Here is a 27,662-nt window from a genome sequence, read left to right as displayed (position 1 = left end):
ACCCTAGGGCTAAATTCCCATTTAAGGATTAATGAATTGCTTTTTCAACATTGCTCAGTGGTGCTGATTATGGACTATTTAAAACAGCCACAAATAGGCCAAAGTTCCTTAAACAGACATCTAACTCTTTGATTACACTGACAGCATCATTGTGCAAAATACTATGCAGCAACATCTGGATATGTATGCAACAAAAGTTCAACATTCACCTTCTGCTAACATTTCTGTCAAGACATCTACCCACTCATTTGATACATCCAATTTATTCACCACACCGAATGCACCTGCCTCTGCAAAGCAATGCTGCAAGGCAAATGCAGAGTTTAATTGGAACTGAATGTAATTCTGGTGTACCAAAATACAATGACACTGTCCGTGTGTTCGAGGCATTCTGTCAAACCTCACAAACCCCCTTGATGTTCGATGGCTGCTGGGGCTGAACCTCAGGGGTGATTTAAATGTGTGTTCCCTGTTGGCTTTGAACTAAAATGCTGATCGGACCGGACACGTCGCGGTACGCAAGCGTCGCAAAATAAATTTAGAAATCCATTTCATTCAATTTTTGCACCCACACTGCTCCCGCGCAAACGAGCGTCTGCATTGCCAAGGCCTAAAATTGAACTCATTCCTATTCCTGATGCTGATCGCACTGCAAGTCCTGCCTCTCCCATCTCCTCATTGGTTTATAGAAGCAGGTACCCACGTGCCATCTCCTCATTGGTTATACCCACGTGGGTGATTGAAAGACAAACTGTTGCCGGTTGTCGTGGTAATACTATGAAAGATGCCAATCACCATATAAATTCAAAGATGAAAAAGCCTGGAAGAAGGAGAGATGACTAGAAACGATTCGGTTGGCCGTTTTATGTGTGGATAAATTGTCGGAGTAGAGGTCCTTGTGCAAAATAACAACTCAATGTTTATATCCCAGGACAAATTTGCTAGCAACAGCAAGCTGGGTAAATAGGCCAAAATAGCTAGCAAGTGCAAGCTAACTAGATCAATTGCCATAAATGTTTAATGTTTTTCGACCTGTCCCCAAATTACTGTCATTGGTTCAGAGTTTGTTTTAATATTTTAACCTGCTTCTCGTGATCGCGTTTGGTTTCGGGGGACAAAATAAATGTATGCACGATAGCGCACGCGCGCAGCCGGTTTGGGTTCCGTGTAGGGAGTAGCTCCGCCTTCATATCACAAAGCGGTGTATAGCCATGAACAAGAATCACATTCTTTTAACAGAGCTCGACTGTCTGACATGACAATTCACCATATGTAGCCTAATGGTTCACATGCCTATTTGAAATCCATGAAGTCGGCCAACACAGTAAGGAAACAGGTTTAGCCTACTTCTGGACTAGTCTGCATGATCTCCAAACGGAATACTAAGCAACTGTTTGAACTTGTTACATCTTGAGAACAGCAACAGTCGATCATTGCAGCAGTCCACGAATTGGTTGAATTCGCTTACGCCTCGTGTTGTGACACGCGCCACCACCGTGATCATTTCTTCGCGGTGACTTCACATAAACTACCACGACGGAAAGGTGAGCACCGGATGCCATTTATCCACTTTTGTAAATATTTTTTCCATAGTCCAATATCGTTCAAAGTTGCAGCTTGTGGTTCGGACTACTGTTAGACTTATACATAGTAATGCATTTAAGGCTATAATTAGAACATGTTGGTCCCGTTTTCTAGCCTATGTCTGACATGTTCGGACAGATTCTTGAGCGTAAGTTATTCGTCCGTGATTCTACATTTCCCTCTTTCCAGTGGAGAACATGACTCACTTTTACCACTCATCGTAGCACACATCTCTTAACGGTTCTTCCATGCTGTTCGTGGGTGGGTGTGTGCGTGCCTTGATTTGACTGCATCACAGCTGCAAGAGAGCACTTATACAATGGGGAGTTGTGCTCCGTAATGGTAATTAAAAAGGAGACCATTTTTAATGAAGCTGGGATGGGTGTAGTTATGGCCCTTGAGCGCATTATTAAACGAGAAGGATATATTGCTAATCTGCCTTGGTGGGAAGCGCGCCTGACCACTGCTCACTGTAGGCCTGCTATTGGTACTATTTATAGTGGCTGTTAATGTTACAGTCATGCTTTTAATTACAAACGACTTCCTCTCGCTTGTGTGAACGGATTATTTGTTCATTTAAACTGGGGGGTTGGGTTTTGACAGGTTTTCATTAGTGTAGGTTTACCTAAAGGCAGAGGGAGCAATACCTCTCTACAGAGTGACTGGTCAAATGTGACATTTGAACTGAGCCACTGATATATGGGACTTGTTGATGCACGTGAATTGAATTTAAACAAGATAAGGCAAACATGCCTTAGCCTACAAAATGCCTGGTGGTCTTATAAAACAGTTAGTACTCACCATATGTTGAGAAAATAAGGTTATATAGGCCTATACTACCTAGGTAGGTCCTTCTCCAAAGAAGCTTTGCAATATAAGAAGATTAAATGATTGGGAGACGAGCATCAAATTGAACATGGATAACATGACAGCTCCCCACTTCTAAGGAAACCCGTCAATGTATACTGAACAAAAATATAAATGCAACATTTTGCTGAGTTACAGTTCATAAGGAAATCAGTCAATTTAAATAAATAAATTGGGCCCTAATCTATGGATTTCACATGACTGGGCAGGGGCGCAGCCTTGCCCCAGCCAATCAGAATGGCTTTATTACAGACAGAAGTACTCCTCAGTTTCGTCAGCTGTCCGGGTGGCTTGCCTCAGACAATCCCGCAGGTGAAGAAGCTGGCTGTGGAGGTCCTGGGCTGGTGTGGTCACATGTGGGATGTACTGGATGCACTGCCAAATTCTCTAAAACAAGTTGGAGGCTGCTTATGGTAGAGAAAGGAACAGTAAATTATCTGGCAACAGCTCTGGTGGACGTTTCTGCAATCAGTATGCCAATTGCATGCTCCCTCAACTTAAGACATCTGTGGCATTGTGTTGTGACAAAACAGTATATTTTAGCGACCTTTTATTGTACAAGGTGCACCTGTGTCATGATCATGCTTTTTAATCAGCTTCTTGATATGACACACACTTCAGGTGGATGGATTTTCTTAGCAAAGGAGACATTCTCATTTAACAGGGATGTAAACAGATATGTTCACAACATTTAGAGAAATAAGTGTTTTGTGCATTTGGAACATTGCTGGGATCTTTTATTTCAGCTCATGAAACATGGGACCCACACTTTACATGTTGCATTTATATTTCTGTTCAGTATATTTCTCCCCAAGTGAATAATTCAATGAAGAAGAGCCAAATGCAATTGCGTATCGGCAAGTGAACTATTATTTGCTCTGTCAACCTGAAACCAGATGCAATCCATCAGTCTGTACTCAGACAGCCACGGTATTGTGTTCCTCCTCATTAGCCTCTGTTTTTAATCAGTCTATTACTAGAGCGGACCAGCGCTGTCTCTTCTCCTCACTAACCTTTTGTTTTGCTTGATAATTCATTTATCATGAAACACTGCAACAGAAACCAAGGTTATTACAAATCAGAGCCCACATACGCTTATTTCTCGATAATGACTCCAGTTTATCAGAGGAAAGAGCGTAAGTAGCCTAGTCAAGGACAGAGTGCCAGGCAGACTCAAACTTTAATCGTAACAAATATAACTCTGTCACCCCCCCCCCCCCACCCTTGTGTAGACTTTCCGAACCCCCTTTCTCATTTTTGTATTTAGAAAGCCAAGATGCTCCTTTGCCTGGAGAAATGCCCTACCTTGTTTTTAGCAAAAGGCTCTGGTTACAGATCGGTATTACGGTGTTCTGCTGGGAGGTGATAAGAAGGAACACTAAGTCCTTGTGCCCTCCAAACTAGGTGGGTGTCTACTGTGTTCAGTGGGGAGTTAAGCTTGTCTAAGTCCCGTTTAGGCTAATGTACAGTTGAAGTCGGGAAGTTTACATACACCTTAGCCAAATACATTTAAACTCAGTTTTTCACAATTCCATGACATTTAATCCTAGTAAAAAATCCTGGTCTTAGGTCAGTTAGGATCACCACTCTATTTTGAGAATGTGAAATGTCAGAATAATAGTAGAGAGAATTATTTCATGTATTTCAGCTTCTGTTTCTTTCATCACATTCCCAGCGGGTCAGAAGTTTACATACACTGAATTAGTATTTGGTAGCATTGCCTTTAAATTGTTTATTTTGGGTCAAACGTTTCGGGTAGCCTTCCACAAGCTTCCCAGAATAAGTAGGGTGAATTTTGGCCCATTCCATCTGACAGAGCTGGTGTAACTGAGTCAGGATGTAGGCCTCCTTGCTCGTCCACGCTTTTTCAGTTTTGCCCACATTTTCTACAGGATTGAGGTCGGGGCTTTGTGATTGCCATTCCAATATCTTGACTTTGTTTTCCTTTGTCCCCATTTTGCCACAACTTTGGAAGTATGCTTGGGGTCACTGTCCATTTGGAAGACCCATTTGCGACCAAGCTTTAACTTGAGATGTTTTGAGACGTTGCTTCAATATATCCACATAATTCTCCTCCCTTATGATGTCATCTATTTTGTGAAGTGCACCAGTCCCTCCTGCAGCAAAGCACCCCCACAACATGATGCTGCCACCCTCGTGCATCACGGTTAGGATGGTGTTCTTCGGCTTGCAAGCCTCCCCTTTTTCCTTCAAACAGAACGATGGTCATTATGGCCAAACAGTTCTATTTTTGTTTCATCAGACCAGAGGACATTTCTCCAAAAAGTACAATCTTTGTCCCCATGTGCAGTTGCAAACCGTAGCCTGGCTTTTTTATGGCTGTTTTGGAGCAGTGGCTTCTTCCTTGCTGAGCGGCCTTTCAGGTTATGTCGATATAGGACTCGTTTTACTGTGGATATAGATACTTTTGTACCAGTTTCCTCCAGCATCTCCAAGGTTCTTTGCTGTTGTTCTGAGATTGATTTGTACCTTTTGATCCAAAGTACGTTCATCTCTAGGAGACAGAACGCGTCTCCTTCCTGAGTGGTTTGATGGCTGCTTGGTCCCATGGTGTTTATACTTGCATACTATTGTTTGTACAAATGAACGTGGTAATGTTCAGGGGTTTGGAAATTGCGCCCAAAGATGAATCAGACTGGTGGAGGTCTACAATTTTTTTCTGAGGTCTTACAAAGAGGCACTGAGTTTGAAGGTAGGCCTTGCTTTACATCCACAGGTACACTTACAATTGACTCAAATGATGTCAAATAGCCTATCAGAAGCTTCTAAAGCCATGACATAATTTTCTTGAATTTTCCCAGCTGTTTAACTGACCCACTGGAAATGTGATACAGTGAAATAATCTCTCAGTATACAATTGTTGGAAAAATTACTTTTCATGCAAAGTAGATGTCCTAACCTATTTTCCAAAACTATAGTTTGTTAACAAGGGATTTGTGGAGTGGTTGAAAACCGAGTTTTAATTGCTCCAACCTAAGTGTTGCTCTGCATTGACTCCCCCTCTGAAGATGATGACGATGATGATGATGATATCCCTCAGTCTCAGATTTTTCCTTGTGCTGCAAAAGATGATTAAATGTTTATTTGCATTTAAGAAATTAGTTCTCTTTTTTTGCGCCGTTATTTTCTCTTAATGTACGGTCTATTTCTGCAGGTGTGTGTGTGTCTCTGTGATTGCGTTTGCTGTGCAAATACATTCACTGTGCTGCTGCAACTTGTTGGAGGTACGGAAGGAATGCTAAAATGTTTTTATTTTCAGGGCTCCAGACTAACCTTTTTCATTTGATGGCACCAGCCCCTTTTCAGGTTTTTGCTCTCAATAGGCATAAGCTATTTTCAAGTTAATTAAGGTTTTTACGAAAGGCTTTGTCCATCTATCAGAAGACATTCATTTGCATCGCTAACAGCTACAGTGGTAGACGTACGTGCATCGCACACACACCGATGAGACGGGCTGTCCCGTGTCGCTGCTTCTTCTGAAAGTTGCAGGAAATACAAATCACTGATCTGTGATAATGGTGCCGGAGGGGATGGCTGCTGGTCTCCTAACCAACTGTGCGATTGTGTTTTTTCAAATTGTTTGTTACCTATTTTGTACATAATGTTGCTGCTACCGTCTCTTATGACCGAAAAGAGCTTCTGGACATCAGAACAGCGATTACTCATCTCGAACTGGATGAAGAATTTTTCTTTAATGAGTCTGACGCAAAGAATATACTGCTTTTCCGAGACCAGGCACAAATCCCAGTCATTCGCATGAAGAAAAGACAGAAATATAGGGGGCTGAGATCGGGGTGCTTTGTGAGAATTTGTCAGCAAGTGGATAACCCACCTTTACCATTTGTTCTATTGGCCAACGTCCAATCACTGGAGAACAAATTAGATCTCCATTCGAGACTATCCTACCAACGTGACATTAAACTGTAATACCTTATGTTTCACAGAGTGTTGGCTGAACAACGACACTGTTAATATACAGTTGGTTGGGTTTTCCATGCTTCGGCAGGACATGACAACTACGTCTGGTAAGATGAAAGGTGGCTGTGTATTTGCCAATAACAGCTGGTGTGCGATGTCTAATACTAAGGAAATCTCGGTATTGCTTGCCTGAGGTAGAGTACCTCATAAGCTCCAGACCACACTACCTACCAAGAGTTGATCTATTTTTTTCATAGCCGAATATTTACCACCACAAACCGACGCTGACACTAAGAACTCACTCAGCGAGCTGTAAAAGGCCATAAGCAAACAATAAAATGCTCATCCAGAAGCGGCGATCCTAGTGCACTTAAATCCGTTTTACCTCATTTCTACCAGCATGTGACATGTGCAACCAGAGGGGGGAAAACTATAGACCACCTTTACCCCAGAGACCCATGCAAAGCTCTCCATCACCCTCTATTTGGCAAGTCGGAATCAGGAGAATATAACTTGCAAGAACTAAAGCAGGAAGTACCAGTGACTCGCTCAATACGGCGGATGATGCGGATGCTACACTACAGGACTGTTTTTCTAGCACAGACTGGAATATGTTCCAGGATTCATCCAATTGCATTGAGGAGTACACCACCTCAGTCACTGGCTTCGTCAATAAGTGCATCGACAACATCATCCCCACAGTGACCGTACGTACATATCCCAACCAGAAGCCATGGATTACAGGAAACATCCACACTGCGCTAAAGGCTAGAGCTGCTGCTCTAGGAGTGGACACAAATCCGGACGCTTATACAGTGGTTGCGCGGCTAAAAGTTTTGAGTTTATGTTGCGGGATTTAAAGGTAATTTGTGGTTTAGTACGGTACCATGTACCAATAATGGTGGAGAAAAAAAGTCACTGCTTCATTGCTCCATACCACCGCAAGGGGGAGTTAAAGAACTGATTATGCTTGTGTGTCCCAAGGCGCTAAATGTGTCTACCTGACAATGAATGGGCGATTTAAAAAATAAATTAAAATGTGCACAACTTCAAAATTGTATTTCAATGAACTGAATGATGAGGGGGAAGCAGGTGCTTTGAATGTATTAATGAAAATGTTCAATTATATTCCATGATGTTCTTAAGATCTACACTACAGGTCAAAAGTTTTAGAACACCTACTCATTCAAGGGGTTTTCTGTTATTTTTACTATTTTCTACATTGTAGAATAATAGTGAAGACAAACTGAAATAACACACATGGAATCATGTAGTAACCAAAAAAGTGTTCAACAAATCAAAATATATTTTATTTGAGATTCCTCAAATTGCCACCCTTTGCATAGATGACAGCTTTGCACACTTGGCATTCTCAGCTTCACCTGGAATTATTTTCCAACATTCTTGAAGGAGTTCCCACATATGCTGAGCACTTGTTGGCTGCTTTTCCTTCACTCTGCGGTCTGACTCATCCCAAAACATCTCGGTTTGGTTGAGGTCAGGGGATTGTGGATGCCAGGCCATCTGATGCAGCACTCAATCTCTCTCCTTCTTGGTAAAATAGCCCTTACACAACCTGGAGATGTGTTGGTTTATTGTCCTGTTGAAAAACCTCAGTCCCACTTACGCCATCCCATCTGGTTTGGGATATCGCTGTAGAATGCTGTGGTAGCCTTGCTGGTTAAGTGTGCCTTGAATTCTAAATAAATCAGACAGTGTAGCCAGCAAAGCACCCCCACACCAGAACACCACCTCCATGCTTTATGGTGGGAAATAAACCTGCGGAGGTCATGAGTTCATCCACACCGCGTCTCAAAGACACAGCGGTTGGAACCAAAAATCTCGAATTTGGACTCAGACTAAAGGACACATTTCCACCGGTCTAACGTCCATTGCTCGTGTTTCTTTGCCCAAGCAAGTCTCTTCTTCGTAGTGGTTTCTTTGCAGCAATTTGACCATGAAGGCCTGACTCACGCAGTCTCCTCTGAACAGTTGATGTTGAGGTCTATTACTTGAACTCTGAAGCAATTATTTGGCCTGTAACTCTAATGAACTTATCTTCTGCAGCAGAGGTAACTCTGGGTCTTTCATTCCTGTGGCTGTCCTTATGAGAGCCAGTTGTTTCATAGCACTTGAAGGTTTTTGCAAATGTACTTGAAGAAACCTTCAAATTCCTGAAATTTTCTGTATTGACCGACCATGTCTCAAAGTAATGATGGACTGTTGTTTCTCTTTGCGTATTTGAGCTGTTCTTGCCATAATATGTACGTGGTCATTTTTCCAAATAGGGCTATCTTCTGTATACCACCCCTACCTTGTCACAAGAAACTAATTGGCTGAAATGCCTTAAGGAAAAATTCCACAAATTTAATTTTAATGAGGCACACCTGTTAATTGAAATGCATTCCAGGTGACTACCTCATGAAGCTGGTTGAGAGAATGCTAAGTGTAAAGCTGTCAAGGCAATGGGTGGCTATTTGAAGTATGTCATAAACAAATGTTTTTAACACTTGGTTACTACGTGATTTCCTAGTTTTAATGTCATTTTTTTTTACAATATAGAAAGAGTACAAATAAAAACACTTGAATTAGTAGGTTTTCAAAAACGGTAGTGTGTGTTGACTGTGTTGACTGAATAATAAGCAAGTGATGTCTGCTAAATAATCAAGTTGACATGTTGCGGTTCTTCTGATGAAGGTGCACATGGACCTATTATATTATGAATTCGGAGGGCAAAAGTTAAAGCATTAGACCTCTCACTAAAGGTGTCAGTCTTACAAAAGTTATACTCAAATCTGAACTGGTTTTACAGCTCTCGCTCATCTTCAACCATCAGTGAGTCAGACAATTTTAAAGGGCCTAATTGTCTAACTCAATGTTCAAAAATGTCTTTTCCCCTTGATTTAGGTTACAACCGCTCACTTTTGGTTATTTGAAAATGAAATCATCTCCAAAATATCATTAAAACAAGGACTTGAAAAATTAGATTGAACTCTGTAAATAAGGTTTCCAGTCCGAGAATAAGAATGGTAAATGACTAATATATTAATTCAATACCTTGACATACAAAATAAGCCATCCATCCATTTTGAGCTCCCGAGTGGCTCAGCGGCCTAAGGCACTGCATCTCATTGCAAGGGCCATCACTATAGTCCATGTATCACATCCGGCCATGATTGGGAGTCCCATACGGCGGCACACTATTGGCCCAGCGTCATCTGGGTTTTCCCGCGGTAGGCAGTCATTGTAAATAAGAATTTGTTGTAAATAAGTAATTTTTCCAACAATTGTTAAGATATTATTTCACTTATAATTCACTATCACAATTCCAGTGGGTCAGAAGTTTAAGTTGACTGTGCCTTTAACTTTTTTGGGAGAGGGGGCAGTATTTTCACGTCCGGATGAAAAGCGTGTCCAAAGTAAACGGCCTGCTACTCAGACCCAGAAGCTAAGATATGCATATAATTAGTAGATTTGGATAGAAAACACGCTGAAGTTTCTAAAATTGTTTGCATCATGTCTGTGAGTATAACAGCACTTATTTGGCAAGCAAAACCCTGAGGACAAACCGTTCAGATTGACCCGCCCCAAAAAAAAAAACTATTTTCAATGAGTTTCCATTGGGAATCCAGATTTCTAATCAACTTTCCTGCAGTTCCTATCACTTCCACTGGATGTCAAGAGTCTTTAGAAATTGGTTGAGGTTTTTCCTTTGAAAAATGAAGAAGCAACACGGTTCAGAATGAGGCTCGAGGGAAGTGTACTCTTTGTTAGAGGTGCGTGACCTGAAAGCACGCTCCACTTTGGTTTCCTCCGGTACTGAACACAGTATATCCCGTCTTCAATTTGATCGATTATTTACATTTATAAATACCCAAAGTAGTTTGAAATGTTTGGACAATGCTTACAGGTAACTTTTGATATGTTTTGTAGTCACGTGGCGCAAGTTGGAACCGGTGTTTTTCTGGATCAAACGCGCCAAATAAATGGGCATTTTGATATATTGACGGAATTAATCGAACAAAAGGACCGTTTATGGGACATATTGGAGTCCAACAGAAGAAGCTCGTCAAAGGTAAGGCATGAATTATAATTATTTTTAATTCTGCGTTTTGTGTCGCACCTGCAGGGTTGAAATATGCTTTTCTCTCTTTGTTTACTGGGGTGCTATCCTCAGATAATAGCATCGTTTGCTTTCGCCGTAAAGCATTTTTGAAATCTGACACGTTGGCAAGATTCACAACAAGCATAGCTTTAATTTGGTATATTGAATGTGTGATTTCATCAAAGTTGAATTTTTATAGTAATTTATTTGAATTTGGCACTCTGCATTTTCACTGAATGTTGGCCAGGTGGGATGCTACCTTCCCACATATCCCAGAGGTTAAACAGCTTGGGAAATTCCAGAAAATGTCATGGCTTTAGAAGCTTCTGATAGGCTAATTGACATCATTTGAGTCATTTAGAGGTGTACCTGTGTATTTCAAGGCCTACCTTAAACTCAGTGCCTCGTTGCTTGACATCAATTCCCATACCGCCCTAACAGATCCACAGATGACGCAATCTGAATCGCACTCTACACTGCCCGTTCCCACCTGGACAAAAGAAAGAAACACCAATGTGAGACTGCTATTAATTTGCTAACTCTGTTGTTTTTTTGTCGCACTGCTTTGCTTTATCTTGGCCAGGTTGCAGTTGTAAATGAAACTTGTTCTCAACTGGCCTACCTGGTTAAATAAAGGTGTGATTAAAAAAATAATTTTTAAACAGCTCAGCGTTCAACACCATAGTGCCCTCAAAGCTCATCACTTAGCAAAGGAGTCTGGGACTAAACACCACCTTCTGCAACTGGATCCTGGACTTCCTGACAGGCCGCCCCCAGATGGTTAGGATGGGTAACAACACATTTGCCACGCTGATCCTCAGACCCCTCAAGGGTGCGTGCTTAGTCCCCTCCTGTACTCCCTGTTTACCCACGTCTGAGTGGCCAAGCACGACTCCAACACCATTAAGTTTGATGACGACACAACAGTGCTAGGCCTGGTCACTGACAATGATGAGACAGCCTACAGAGGGTAGTGCATATGGCCCAGTACGTCACTGGGGCCAAGCTTCCTGCCATCCAGGACCTATATACTAGGCGGTGTCAGAGGAAGGCCCAAAAAATTGTCAAAGACTCCAGTCACCCAAGTCATAGACTGTTCTCTCTGCTCCCGCACGACAAACGGTACCAGAGTGCCAAGTCTTAGGTCTAAATGGCTGCTTAATTCTATCCACAAGCCATAAGACCGTTGAACAATTAATGAAATGGCCACCCAGACTATTTACACCCCCCACCTTTTTATTTTTTTTTATTTTTTACCCTGTTGCTACTAGATGATTATTAAAAATGTATAGTTACTTTACCCCTACCTACATGTAGAAATTACCTCCACTTACCTATACCCCCACACATTGACTTGGTACCGGTACCCCTGTATATAGCCTCATTTATTTTTTTGGTATTTTTTTTCTTCGTATTTTCTTACATATTTCTTGAACTGCATTGTTGGTTAAGGGCTTATAAGTAAGCATTTCACGGTAAGGTCTACACCTTTTTTTTTGCCGCCTGTGACACAATTTTACTTGCTGTATTATGTTCGTCTTCATTATAAACTTGGGCAAATGTAATTCATTTTCTATTGATTTCAATACTTTTAATTGACTTCCTACCTAGTTCAATATGACTCAATGATGCCTAGTGCACTCACAATGGCCGATGCGCAGCTCCATATTTCAAAAACGTATTTGATATGTCAATACAGTATGAAACTGCACTGCGGAAGGGAGGACATTATCATTACAGGACTAATGCACTTTACTTTTTGACCAAATCATGGTCTTCTCCACCTAAAAATACGTAATGTTTTGATTGGAGGTGACCAGGTGGAATGTACAGCTCGCACCAGTGTGACCAATTAAAAATGTAACTCGCACAGCCTAGTCAAAAGGTCGCAAAATACAACTGTGGTCGAAGCATGGAGCCCTGATTTGTGCACTCATTTGAGACTCACACGTAGCTGCACTGCAGCAGTTCTTTGGAGGCTTCAGTATGAAGACGAAGTCAAGCTTACAGGGAAATAATAATTCCTTTAAGGGCAGCCTGTTAGCCCCTTCGGTTGAACATTGTCTGCCGTTTCTTCTCGATACATGGTATGATCTGTTTGGAGTCAAGCGAGACTAACTAGTTGTATCGGCACATTTCCAGCTGCCCAGAAATAAACTGGGGCATAGTACTTGTTAACATTGTACTTCAGGAAATGTTGGAATACTGTATAGGAACTCTACCCCAGGGGTTTTCAAACATTTGCTCTGAGACCCTCAGCCATTATATATATATTACTACATGATCAAAAGTATGTGGACATCTGATCGTTGAACATCTCATTCCAAAATCATGGTCATTAATATGGAGTTGGTCCCCCTTTGCTGCTATAACAGCCTCTACTCTTCTGGGAAGGCTTTCCACTAGACGTTGGAACATTGCTGCTATAACAGCCTCTACTCTTCTGGGAAGGCTTTCCACTAGGTGTTGGAACATTGCTGCGGGGTTGGGCACTGATGTTGGGTGATTAGGCATGACTTGCAATTGGTATTCCAATTCTCTCCAAGGTGTTCGATGGTGTTGAGGTTAGGACTCTTTGCAGGCCAGTCAAGTTCTTCCACACTGATCTCGATAGACCTTGCTTTGTGCACTGGGGCATTGTCATGCTGAAACAGGAAGGGGGCATTGTCATGCTGAAACAGGAAAGGGCCTTGCCCAAACTGTTTCCATAAAGTTGGAAGCACAGAATTGTCTAGAATGTCATTATGGTGTAGTGTTAAGGTTTCCCTTCACTGGAACTAAGGGGCCTAGCCCGAACCATGAAAAATAGCCCCAGACCATTATTCCTCCTCCACCAAACTTTACAGTTGGCACTATGCATTGCGGCAGGTAGCGTCTTCCTGTCATCCAAACCCAGATTAGTCTGTTGGACTGCCAGATGGTGAAGTGTGATTCATCACTCTAGAGAAAGTGTTTCCACTGCTCGAGTCCAATGGCGGCGAGCTTTAAACCACTCCAGCCGACACTTGGCATTGTTCATGGTCATCTTAGGCTTGTGTGCGGCTGCTTGGCCATGGAAACCCATTACATGAAGTGCCTGATGAACAGTTATTTTGCTGACTTTGCTTCCAGAAGCAGTTTGGAACTTGGTAGTGAGTGTTGTAACTGAGGACTGTACTTGGCAGTCCCGAGTTTGTGTATTTAACCTATTTCAGAGCGAGCGCACACAGCATTTTAGCCAACCCTTTTCCTAATCTTTGCATTTTTCTCCTAACCTGCTACGTTAATTTTCCTAACCTACAAAAAAAGTATTTCCGGTAGTGATGCACCGATATGACATTTTTGACCGATATCCAATATTTTCCTTGCCAAAATATACAATACTGATATTTCTTTTTTAAGTAGCTCCCTTTTAAGCATTCTAGTACAGTTAAATAGTTAGACCGCTGCGCCACTACAGTCCCTGGTTCGAATCCAGGCTGTATCACTTCCGGCTGTGATTGGGAGTCCCATCGGGCGGCACACAATTGGCCCAGCGTTGTCCTGGTTTGGCCGGGGTAGGCGTCGTTGTAAATAAGAACTCGTTCTTAACTGACTTTCCGATTTAAATAAAAGGTGTTACACACACACACACTGACCAACACGCTATTTTGTTGGCATTTACGTGTCATGTCCCCATGACCAGTAAAACCTAATCAAAACTTATTTCTTTCACTTACTTGCTATGTTCAGCCTTTTAATTCTCAACAAGGATTTCTCATACTATGGAATGCCGTTTTGGGTCTTTGCGTGTCAAATAACACTATTTGACATGACAAATGCCAATCAGGACCTGACTATGACTGCACGTCACAATAATTTAACGCTTTCATACATTTCTACGTAGTTATTACACAGTGTAATCAATATCACTAATATTTCATGTCACAACGATTAATCAATACATATGCCATGATGCTGGTAAAGTTGTCTCATGCACCTACAGTGCTGGTCATTAAAAAAAAAGAGCGCTCATGGATGCAAACAATGTTGTTCCCCAAAACGTCTTCTGTTTTAGTAGCTTTAGCTAGCTAGCTAGCTAGCTAACTATATAGCAAGGTGTCAACAAAAATAACCCTAATTTATAAGACCGTTCTTATTTGATTAATGGTGGTCGGACCCATCTATGTGAAGCTAACCACAATGGTGAACTTTGTGGTTAGCCTTCAAAATAAAAGTATGTCATTGACAGTGATGCAAATGAATACATAGTAGAATTATGCCATAATTGAATAGGTCATGCTAAATGAGATTGGAATGTTATATAAAATCAACAAAAGGCAATTTATTAATTTGACATCTGGAATCACATTGGTTGTATTATACTTTAGAATTGCATTTAGGGCATACTTTTTTCACTGTACAGCATTACCTGTGGATCAATGACATGACACCAGAGAACATTAGCATCGTAGCTATTATTGCGGACTCTGAAACAACTGAATTGAGCCACATTTATTGTCAACCTTTGTGTATTGAACATAGTCTGATAACTCTGAGGAGAACGTTGGGGAAAAATATATTGGGTATTGAGTAGACTGATTTCATTGATCCCCAGTCCTTAGGTAAAGCTGTACAGTGCAATATTAATGTCAATACACACAATAGGCTCTTCCCAGTTGTGTTCTGTGGGTGTCATCGACTAGACTGATACCCCATTTCATTGCTTCACATTCCAACTTTGTTTAACATGATCTAGTCTAAATATGGCATGATTCCACCAATTGTAACCTTCTGCATTCACTTTCAAAGAGGTACTTTTTATTTTGAAGGCAAACTGCAAAATCCACAATTGTGGCTAGCTTCACACACAACCCGGTGCGGTCAAGCCTCACCTGCCAGCTAGCTGGCTGCTTACAACGTTAGCTTTGGGCAACAGGGTTAAGTAGCTGGCTAGCTATTTATTTTCATGAACTGAAGTTCAATAGGTGAACAAGTGGCTACCTAGCTAAATCTTACTCACAAGGATTCCTAAATCATTGCTAAGAATAACGAAAAATGCAGTTTACTGGTCATTGTTTTCAGTCTGGTTGTATTAGTGCTAGCTAGGTACCCCAGAAGTTGCGGTCGGTAATGAAGCATTTGTTCAACGCGGTAGTGTAAGCGCATCGTTCGTGGCCGGTGTTTGCTTGTTTGCAGACTTATTGTACAGCTTTGACAGTGCTACTGATAGTAGTGGTGGCGCTTGGCTTGCACGTGCAAATTTAGAACACACAAGATTCTATAATATAACTGTTATTTTACATGTCAAATTAAAAGCTTATTTAACGTGTAAAATAGTGTTATTTGACCTATCTTTTTTGACACTCAAAGACCCAAACAGCGTTCCATAGTATGTTGTGAAGCTAACTCCGATAGGGCAATGTGTACCGGTGCTCGACCAGTCGGCGAAAGCCAACATCACTACGACAGAGAACGTTTGATTGTCAAGGACAATGAATTCCATTATCTTGGCGTTAATAGATTTCACCTTTGAGTTGTCTCTCTGAAATGTTCTTGCTCTTTCAAATGACTGCTCGACCCACACAGCAGACATTGTGGGCTAGGTTAGGAATGCTGTGTTGCCAAATAACATTTTGCGCTACAAGTGCATCATTACATCAAGTACCCACATTATATACAGTTGAAGTCAGAAGTTTAAGTACACTTAGGTTGGAGTCATTAAAACTCATTTTGCAATCACTCCACACATTTCTTAGTATAGTTTTGACAAGTTTGTTAGGACATCTACTTCGTGCATGACACAAGTCATTTTTCCAACAATTGTTTTAATATATTATTTCACTTAACTCAATCACAATTCCAGTGGGTCAGAAGTTTACATACAAAGTTGACTGTGCCTTTCAACAGTTTGGAAAATTCCAGAAAATGATGTCATAGCTTCTGATAGGCTAATTGACATTTGAGTCAATTGGACGTCTACCTATGAATGTATTTCAAGGCTTACCTTCAAACTCTGTGCCTCTCTGCTTGACATCATGGAAAAATTGAAATAAATCAGCCAAGACCTCAGAAAATAAATTGTAGACCTCCACAAGCCTGGTTCGTCCTTGGGAGAAGTTTCCAAGCGCCTGACGGTACCACGTTCATATGTACAAACAATACTATGCAATGGGACTACGCAGCCGTCATACCGTTCAGGAAGGAGACACGTTCTGTCTCCTAGAGATGAACGTACTTTGGTGTGAAAAATGCAAATCAATCCCAGAACAACAAAGGACCTTGTGAAGCTGCTGGAGGAAACCGTTACAAAAGTATCTATATCCACACTAAAACGAGTCCTATATCGACATAACCTGAAAGGCTGCTCAATAAGGAAGAAACCACTGCCCCAAAACTGCCACATAAAAGCCAGACTACAGTTTGCAATTGCACATGGGGACAAAGATGTGAGAAATTGCCAAAAAACTGAAGATCTCGTACCACGCTGCGTGCTACTCCCTTCACAGAACAGCGTAAACTGTCTCTAACCAGAATAGAAAGAAGAGTGGGAGGTGTCTAGAAGTGCATTAGTGTCTAGTTTGAGAAACAGATGCCTCAAGTCCTCAAGTGGCAGCTTCATTACATAGTACCCATAAAACACCGGTCTCAACGTCAACAGTGAACAGGCGACCCCGGGATGCTGGCCTTCTACGCAGAGTTGCAAAGAAATAGCCATATCTCAGACTGGCCAATAAAAATAAAATATTAAGATGGGCAAAATAACACAGACACTGGAATGAGAAATGTTTACTATTGTCTACATTGTAACCCTCTGTGTAACCCTCTCTAACCCGTGAAAACCTTTTTGAAGAACCAACCCCTCTGCAGTCTGTAGTTTACACAGCTCCACTCTGCAATGCAACCCAACCACATGTATTCAGTAAGCAGCACTCTGCAACATCAAAGACTTCTCCTCTGGGACTTATTTTGAAGTGTCAATGAAGAGGTCTGTTTGTGGGGAGGTTGTCGTGGGACAACTGCTTTCTGAGATGCCAGTCAGTTCAAAGGCGCATGTTTTTTTCACGGAACTGCCCCGCCCCCCATATTCCTTAAATAATTAGGCCTAAGCTATTTGCCTGGGAGACCCTGAACCACCCGTTACGGTGCCAAGACTCACATTTGGGAATCAGAGGCCTCTTTCCTGTCTGAGGCTTCTCTCTCCTAGCCACACGTTCCAGGTGTGTGTAATGTATGGCACGGATTTATTTAGGAAGACCCTGATAACAGGGATGATTGAGCAGCAGCTCTTGTGAACGCTCCCAAGGAAGCTACATTTCCTGAATGTTCTGGTGGTTTACGGAATAGAGTCTCCTTCACATGGTAGAAGCATCAATCAAATACTCATAGTTGAAATAAACCCATCGTGAGTCTGTTAGTGGTCGTATTTTTGCCTCGACTGTTAATGACCGGTGTTTTGTAGGCTTAAACGTCTGTTCATATTAAGCTCAATTTTTGTGCTGCAGAATAGACACACTTCACCATTCACCCACCCTTGTTACCAATCTTATCTCCCCCTCCCGTCTTCTCTCCAGGCCAGCCATGGTGAACAGCCGGGTGGAGGCATCAGCCGTGGCGGTGACAGGCGGCAGCTCGTCAGGCAGGTCCTGCGCAGGCTGCGGCGGGCGCATCACTGACCGCTTCCTACTCTTCTCCATGGAGCGCTACTGGCACACGCGCTGCCTCAAGTGCTCCTGCTGCCACGCCCAGCTGGGTGAGATCGGCACCACCTGCTACAGCAAAGGGGGCATGATTCTCTGCAAGAACGACTACATCAGGTGAGCGTCAGTGGAGGCAGCATTCAAATCAGAAAGGACTGGGGTGGACGCAACACGGTAATAGCTTCACCTCTGGTAGGCCAGGTGGAGTGTCTGCCTCCGTTTTGGTCATGTAGTTAAAGGATTGCAATCAACCCTACTAGGGTGACATAGATATGTGGAAAGCAGAATTCCGTGTGGGAAATTATTTGACTATTATACAGCAGTCTGCAATGACTTTAGTTTGTAGGTTAACAGTCTCAGATGTTTTAGCTATCGTCCACCATTTTTGACATGGACAATGAAAATGTAAATTAAAAGTTAAAAGTGAAAGTGCCACAGAAATCCACTTTCCACAACGGATCACATGTGACGAGTCTTAATGTTTGTCCAAACAAGCACAGACAGCTTTTAAACAGGTGGAAGAATGGAGGAATTTGTCTGCGCACACATAAAGGCACCAGGTGTTGGTGTGTGAATGCAAACAGGCATGGCAGGATTAGAGCGACTGGAGGGTGTTACGGAAGGGGTATAGGCACACACACCAGGGTTGTGTGTGTGTGTGGGGCCGGTGAAGCAATGGATTTTTAACAGCAACTCTCTAACCTCTCAAGACATGACCAACTGTCTCAATACTTTTTAGGCATTTGATGACAAACCCTTAAGGAGTTGCGTAAGGTGAGAGGAAACTGGGAATAGACTACACATTAGCCAATTCCATCACCACTGCATTGCTCCTACTCGGTTTGACTTAATTTCTTGCTTGTGTGCGTGTGTTGCCTGGTACACTGAAACGTATGTACTTGTTCAATACCACAACATGGAAAACGGTTTGTACTAGAATTGTAACTAATTAGAAAAGTACATTTCCTGAAGAAAATGTGGTGTGCATGCCAGCTTGTAAATGATCCATTGATTGATAGGATAGCCTGATCATGTGAAAGTTGTTTTGGTGCAAATTTATATAGGCTTAATTGGCAAAGGATTATTTTAAATAGCCACCATTATATTACTGTGGTTCTAATTCAAATCAAGTCCAATTTTATTAGTCACATGGGCAGAATACAGCAGGTACAACATTACACCTTACAGTGAAATGCCTACTTATGAGCCCCTAACCGACAGTGCAGTTTCAAAAATGGTGGATAAGAATAAGATAAGAATAAGATAAGAATAAGAGATAAAAGTAACAAGTAATTAAAGAGGAGCAGTAGAAAATAACAATATATACAGGGGGGTGCCCGTACAGAGTCAATGTGCAGGAGCACCGGTTAGTTGAGGTAGTATGTACATGTAGGTAGAGTTAATTGAAGTGACTATGCATAGATGACAACAGAGTGGCATTGGTGGGGGTGGGGGGTGAATAGTCTGGGTAGCCATTTGACTAGATGTTCAGGAGTCTTCTGGCTTGGGGGTAGAAGCGGTTTAGAAGCCTCTTGGACCTAGACTTGGCGCTCTGGTACCGCTTGCCATGTGGTAGCAGAGAGAACAGTCTATGGCTAGGGTGGCTGGAGTCTTGGACAATTTTCAGGGCCTTCCTCTGACACCGTCTGGTATAGAGGTCCTGGATGGCAGGAAGCTTGTTCCCAGTGATGTACTGGGCCATGCGTACTACCCTCTGTTGTGCCTTGCGGTTGGAGGCCGAGCAGTTGCCATACAAGGCAGTGATGCAACCAGTCAGGATGCTCTCAATGGTGCAGCTGTAGAACCTTTTGAGATATCTGATGTCAATCTTTTCAGTCTGCCAAGGGGGAATAGGTTTTGTTGTGCCTGCTTCACGACTGTCTTGGTGTGCTTGAACCAAGTTAGTTTGTTGGTGATGTGGACACCAAGGAACTTGAAGCTCTCAACCTGCTCCACTGCAGCCTTATCGATGAGAATGGGGGCGTGCTCGGTCCTCTTTTTTCCTGTAGTCCACAATCATCTCCTTTGTCTTGATCACGTTGACGGAGAGGTTGTTGTCCTAGCACCACACGGCCAGGTATCTGACCTCCCTATAGGCTGTCTCGTTGTTGTCGGTGATCAGGCCAACCACTGTTGTCATTTTCAAATGTATTGATGATGTTGGAGTTGTGCCTGGTCATGAGTGTTCAGGAAGTACAGGAGGGGCTGAGCACGCACCACTGAGGGGCCCCTGTGTTGAGGATCACCGTGACGGATGTGTTACCTACCCTTACCACCTGAGGGCGGCCTGTCAGGAAGTCCAGGATCTAGGGAGGTGTTTAGTCTAGAGGTCGCCCGATTTTAATTGGAATAGCCGATTTTAATTAGGGCTGATTTTCAAGTTTTCATAAACAATCGGAAATCAGTATTTTTGGGCGCAGATTTATTTAGATTTTTTTCACCTTTATTTAATCTTTATTTAACAAAGCAAGTCGGTTAAGAACACATTCTTATTTTCAATGACGGCCTAGGAACGGTGGGTTAACTGCCTCGTTCAGTGGCAGAAAGACAGATTTTCAACTTGTCAGCTCGGGGTTCAATCTTGCAACCTTATAGTTAACTATTCCAACGCAATAACGACCTGCCTCTCTCTCGTTGCACTCCACAAGGAGACTGCCTGTTACGCAAATGCAGTAAGCCAAGGTAAGTTGCCAGCTAGCATTAAACTTATCTTATGAAAAACAATCAATCATAATCACTAGTTAACTACACATGGTTGATGATATTACTAGATATTATCTAGCGTGTCCTGTGTTGGATAAAATCTGAGCATACACGTATCTGACTGAGTGGTGGTAGGCAGAAGCAGGCGCGTAAACATTCATTCAAACAGCACTTTCGTGCGTTTTGCCAGCAACTCTTCATTGTGCGTCAAGCATTGAGCTGTTTATGACTACCAACCTATCAACTCCCGAGATGAGGCTGGTGTGACCGAAGTGAAATGGCTGGCTAGTTAGCGCGCGCTAATAGCGTTTCAAACTTCACTCGCTCTGAGCCTTGGGGTGGTTGTTTCCCTTGCTCTGCATGGATAACGCTGCTTAGATGTGGTGGCTGTTGTCGTTGTGTTGCTGGTTCGAGCCCAGGGAGGAGCGAGGAGAGGGACGGAAGCTATACTAAAGTGCCTATAAGAACATCCATTAGTCAAAGGTTAATGAAATACAAATGGTATAGAGGGAAATAGTCCTATAATAACTACAACCTAAAACTTCTTACCTGGGAATATTGAAGACTCATGTTAAAAGGAACCACCAGCTTTCATATGTTCTCATGTTCTGAGCAAGGAACTGAAACGTTAGCTTTCTTACATAGCACATATTGTACTTTTACATTCTTCTCCAATGCTTTGTTTTTGCATTATTTAAACCAAATTGAACATGTTTCATTATCTACTTGAGGCTAAATTGATTTTATTGATGTATTATATTAAGTAAAAATAAGTGTTAATTCAATATTGTTGTAATTGTCATTAATACAAATACATTTTAAAAAACAATCGTCCGATTTAATCGGTATCAGTTTTTTTTCGTCCTCCAATAATCGGTATTGGCGTTAAAAAATCACAATCGTCTACCAACTTGTGTAGCCGTTTGCGATGCTAATGATAGGCTAACCATCTTTAAGCTTTCACAAATGCCTTCTCAATTGAGGCTACTTTGTAGTTATGCCTACCTGACAGAATTTGCATCAATCCAGTACCCATTTTGTTTTGCAAACTCCATCACGTATGGTTAAAGCGTTGTTGTGGACTTAGAACATCCAATTTTTATTTTTTTATACAATCCCTTCATTTTGATAATAAAATCTGTAATTTTTTTTTTTTTTTGCTGTGGTATTGAGTGTCATGATACTAAACTTGGTATTGAAGTCAAAATTCTGGTGTGTGTGTGCACGCCCACGCGTCAGAGGCTGGCTGATCTAACACAGACAAGGGATTGTGTGGGTCCTGTGTTGGCACTGCCCACACACTAGCGCTCTCCAGGGAAAACATTGGAGGAGATCCGGAGCAGTCTGAAACCCCACGGCCCAAGAGCGCCCGCACGGAGGGAGGCATCCTGGATAGTGCAGAGACACTGGGCACTTTGGACATTTGTCCAGTAATAGTTCAGGGGATTTAAAGCCACTCCCAGTGGAATGAGTGAGGATTTCTTCTTTGCTAAGATAATCCATCCACCTGACAGGTGTGGCATATCAAGAAGCTGATTAAACAGCATGATCATTACACAGCACACCTTGTGCTGGGGACAATAGAAGGCATCTTTAAAATGTGCAGTTTTGTCACACAACATAATGCCACGGATGTCTCAAGCTTTGAGGGAGCGTGCAATTGGCATACTGACTGCAGGAATGTCCACCAGAGCTGTTGCCAGAGACTTTAATGTTTCTTTCTCTACCATAAGCAGTCTCCAACGTCGTTTTAGAGAATTTGGCAGTACGTCCAACCGGCCTCACAACCGCAGATCACGTGTAACCACACCAGTCCAAGACCTCCACATCCGGCTTCTTCACCTACGGGATCGTCTTAGACCAGCCACCCGGACAGCTGATTAAACTGAGGAGTATATCTGTCTGTAATAAAGCCCTTCTGATTGGCTGGGCCTGGAGCTGCAGTGGGTGGATCCAGGCCACCCATGGCTGCGCCCCTGCCCATTCATGTGAAATCCATAGATTCGGGCCTAATTTATTTCAATTGACTGATTTCCTTATATGAACTGTAACTTAGTTAAATTGTTGCATTCAATTTTGTTCAGTATATGTGATGTACAAAATATGTATGGTTGCGAAATATAATGTACATTGTATTGCTTCAATTTCACCTTGACGCCTGTGCCAATAACTCATTGCAACCGTCACAGAACGATTGGGATTTGCATCAGTGTTTTTGCCACCAAAATACCTATGTTAATTAGCCATATGGATCGACACCATTTAATATAAGAAGTATCTGTTTTTTCTGCACTTTAACGGTTGTCACACGTAGTGCACACTCGTGGACAGGACCTTGTGTCCATGCACGCTCAAGGTCCATCCTCAGACATTTGTAACGCATACCGGTATGCAATTCGCAGCATATCAAATATGTATAATACAGTTGGTGGGTCCTCATTGCCAAGTGACCCCGGTGCCAATGAGGTCCAATAAAGGGAGAGGGAGCTGTAATTAGGGAGAACAGGGTTCTGTTTGGATTAAGATCAATAGGGCAAGGGAGAGCGTATAGAGGGGGAGGTATAGCAGCCAAACCCGGTATGGTAGGCGTCACAAGGAAGGGGGTGTAATGAGAGCATGAAAGAGGCTTCCTATGAAGACCGAATGGTTTAACTGTTTACACGCTAGAGGCACTGAAAGATGGTCCGATTGGCTCTGGGTAGTCTGTTCTAAATGTGGTGTGAAGGTTTCTTGTAAATCGCATGTAAATTCCGCAAAAAAAGAAACGTCCTCTCACTGTCAACTGTTTATTTACAGCAAACTTAACACGTGTAAATATTTGTTGTATGAGTGTAAATTTCAACAACTGAGACATGGACTGTACAAATTCCACAGACATGTGACTAACAGAAATAGAATGTGACCCTGAACAATGGGGGGGGGGGGGTCAAAATCAAAAGTAAGTCAATATCTGGTGTGGCCACCAGCTGCATTAAGTACTGCGGTGCATCTCCCCATGGACTGCACCAGATTTGCCAGTTCTTGCTGTGAGATGTTACCCCCACTTCCACCAAGGCACCTGCAAGATCCCAGACATTACTGGGGGGAATGGCCCTAGCCCTCACCCTCCGATCCAACAGGTCCCACACATCCTCAATGGGATTGAGATCCGGGCTCTTTGCTGGCCATGGCAGAACACTGACATTCCTGTCTTGCAGGAAATCACGTACAGAACGACCAGTATGGCTGGTGACATTGTCATGCTGGAGGGTCAATGTCAGGATGAGCCTGCAGGAAGAGTACCACATGAGGGAGGAGGATGTCTTCCCTGTAACGCACAGCGTTGAGATTGCCTGCAATGACAACAAGCGCAGTCCGATGATGCTGTGACACACCGCCTCAGACCATGACGGACCCTCCACCTCCAAATCGATCCTGCTCCAGAGTACAGGCCTCCAATGTAATGCTCATTCCTTCGACGATAGACGCGAATCCAACCATCACCCCTGGTGAGACAAAACCACGACTCGTCAGTGAAGAGCACTTTTTGTCAGTCCTGTCTGGTACAGCGACGGTGGGTTTGTGCCCATAGGCGACGTTGTTGCTGGTGATGTCTGGTGAGGACCTGCCTTACAACAGGCCTACAAGCCCTCAGTCCAGCCTCTCTCAGCCTATTGCGGACAGTCTGAGCACTGATGGAGGGATTGTGCATTCCTGGTGTATCTCGGACAGTTGTTGTTGCCATCCTGTCCCGGAGGTGTGATGTTCGGATGTACCGATCCTGTGCAGGTGTTACACGTGGTCTGCCACTGCGAGGACGATAAGCTGTTCATACTGTCTACCTGTAGAGCTGTCTTAGGCGTCTCACAGTACGGACATTGCAATTTATTGCCCTGGCCACATCTGCAGTCCTCATGCCTCCTTGCAGCATGCCTAAGACACGTTCACCCAAATGTATTTTTTTGCTGAGTTTACTTATTGGTCACGCTCCAAGGAGGAGGCTAAGTGTTTGACAGGAGCAAGGCAATCTGTAGTTCACCAAAAATAGTCCTATAGCGGATCAAATTGTTTTCATATGCTTCACACCAAACAGACATTATCACTGGCACCTACAAAAGATATTCACGGACTCCTTAATCCGGGTTCCTCACCAGTATCAGCTGAAACATATTTCCGGACTCTCCCAGTAACCCACCATGGACTTTGTCTACAGCTCAACCCCCACCTGGAATCTGTATTCTCCGGCTGAGCACCACAAGACCTGAGTCGCAGCACCACCACCGGCACTATTTCCACTATTTCCATGCTGCATTCCTCCCATTCAGTCCTTCTGGACACCTGCTTTATTCATGACTGCAACCACTGCTCTGAGAACTATTTAGAATTAATTGCTTGAGTTGGTTCTAGTTAGGATTGAGAAAGGGTAAGCTGAATAGAATCAGGTGTTGAAGGCCGAGAGTGGTACTGAACCACAGCATCATTGTCGTTGACCAAGTCTCCTCATATTCCCAATCTGTTGAAGGGTAAGTGGTTGCAGTTGTCTGACAGTTTATTTGGGTTGACCCGCAGGCTGTTTGGGCACAGCGGGGCATGCAGCGCCTGTGGTCAGTCCATCCCTGCCAGTGAGATGGTGATGCGGGCACAGGGCAACGTGTACCACCTCAAGGTAAGACTGACTTCAGCCTGAAAGTGAAGCCCGACCCCAACAGATCTGCAAAAGCTAAATATTTAAGGGCCCTTAGACACAGCAATTTGACCCAAGCTTCTGTTGCTCATTCTTAAAACGGTTTCATTAAACAACTCCTTCCTCCATTTTTCCTTTGTCTCTCCCTCTGCAGTGTTTCACCTGTGCCACCTGTAGGAACCGGCTGGTGCCGGGCGACCGCTTCCACTACGTTAATGGCACCATCTTCTGTGAGCACGACAGGCCAGGGGGCGCTCTACTCCGCAGTCACCTGACCCCACTGCAGGGGAACGGCATGATGCCTGACCAGAAGGTATGGGGATGTGCTCCGGACAGTATTTTCATAGAACTACACAGTTTGTGGTTCATTGTCCCTTGTGTGTTAAGAATCCATTTGGTTTAATGAATGAATTTGCTGTTTTGGTAATATTTTTTGAAGGTGGTGTTGGTTGTCTTACATAGTTCCAATCTTTGTTCTTGCGGTCTTTGCGTCATCAATGCTTATCATTAATCACCTCTTTCTCCTGATCTCAGGTGTGCTGAAGGATGGATGACAAAGCAACGCGTGCCTTTTCCCCCACCTCCTGCTCTTCCTCCTCCATCTTTTAAGTTTGTCCTACACCAGCCATCCCTTCGTTCAGATATTCCAAAATCCATTCTCCGGATACTGCTGCTAGTGTCCAGTGGCTTTCTCAACAACACGTCATTCCCAACAAAATCATATTTCTTCTGTTCATAGAGAATCATGTTCTCAACCTTCAAGGGGAAGATGCTGAGGAGGGAAAGACTATTGATGAGGATGATTTATACTGCCAAGCCAGTGTCCATTTCTGGTAAGGCCAATGGTGACTGACTTGTAATGCCCTGAGAGGAGGACTATGGCATTTCCAGTGATGGACCATTCACTTTCCTTTGCCAGCACAAAACACTACGGGGAGAGAGAAGACCTGGACGGAAACACGTATAAACTGGTTCTGGTCAGGGGCTGCTTCAACCAAGCTACAGTATACTGACTCTTGAAACAGGAAGAGCACATTCAAAGAAGACAGGCCACACGAATACACATATGCAACACTTTCTGAGCTCAGATTCACTAGACTCTTTCATCTGTTGCGAGAAACAAGAAATACTGTGGTTGCAGTGCTATGCTGCCGTAGCTGTGGTTCACCCGACTGGTGAGTCTGGCCGAACAAGTAAAGATCAAATACACCTGCCTGGATGTCTCATTTACACTAAAAAAATATTCTCTGTGTACAAAATTTAAGAAAGTCTGTAGAATATTCATCAAAACACAACTTTTAGTCCCATGATTCTTTTGTACTACAAGTAGTTGCCTTTTTGTAGATTTTCTTTGATATTTAGTTATGTTTTCAGTTGAAAATGGTTTCTGGAGTTAGGAAATTTACTCATGTTTATGGGAACATAGAAATTATGCATTTTGTAATTGTTTTAAAATATTTTTTTATTCCGGTGACAATTGTAAATCCAACATGACTTCGCAGCAGTGTTCCATACGTCCTAAATGTATTCTCATGTATGGTGGTGGAAGAGAAGGTCCAAGTTGAACTGGTCCACATTGAACTTGGGTAATGTTGAGTATGGCTCACTGTAGCAGTTTTCAAAAAGAAAAATAAGTGTTTCTTATTGGAGAAGTCCAGGTAGTCCCTACCTGGTTCAGGCTGTTTTCTTCAGTTTGGTACCTAATGAACACGATCCAGGTTGAGGAAATAGGGGAGTGGCATGGGGATGGAAAGAAGTATAAACTGTAGATATTTTTTCTAGTGTTGTATTGTGCTCTATGGTTGAATTTTGTCATTGTGTGGCCTTTGTTTCAAGCAAAGGCCCATTTTCAAATGCTGTAAAACATTTCAAAATAACTACTCATATCGCGAGTTACTTGTGTCACATCTAACGAGTGAGTAGATAATATTTACGTGCCGCAGGATGAGGGAGAGTGGCGTGCATGTGTGTAGCGAGTTGTGACACATATCCCTTTCACACTGAAACGTAGCTTCGGTAATGCTTTCAGGGCTTGGAAAATCAGCCATGTTTTTCCAAGGCTTGATCCGGGGCCAGTACAGAAGATATGTCGGTGGTATGAGATAAAGGCCTGGGCCGGAGTCTAATTAAAAAGGGAGAGACC

The 27,662-nt window shown here is 42.9% G+C and overlaps 1 protein-coding gene across 1 annotated transcript; it reads left to right on the top strand.

The window, feature by feature from the left end:
- The first annotated feature begins 1,211 nt into the window (after positions 1-1,211).
- Positions 1,212-27,399, top strand: LOC135544739 (LIM domain transcription factor LMO4-B-like). Its single transcript, XM_064972603.1, has 5 exons — positions 1,212-1,544; positions 18,028-18,270; positions 25,405-25,501; positions 25,674-25,832; positions 26,054-27,399. The coding sequence occupies exons 2-5, from the start codon at positions 18,035-18,037 to the stop codon at positions 26,060-26,062; spliced, it is 501 nt and encodes a 166-aa protein (XP_064828675.1). The 5' UTR covers positions 1,212-1,544; positions 18,028-18,034; the 3' UTR covers positions 26,063-27,399.
- Positions 27,400-27,662: the final 263 nt, after the last annotated feature.

Source organism: Oncorhynchus masou, chromosome 8 (assembly GCF_036934945.1).
Source record: "Oncorhynchus masou masou isolate Uvic2021 chromosome 8, UVic_Omas_1.1, whole genome shotgun sequence".
Classification (NCBI taxonomy): Eukaryota; Metazoa; Chordata; class Actinopteri; order Salmoniformes; family Salmonidae; genus Oncorhynchus; species Oncorhynchus masou.
This window is presented reverse-complemented; position numbering and strand designations above follow the sequence as displayed.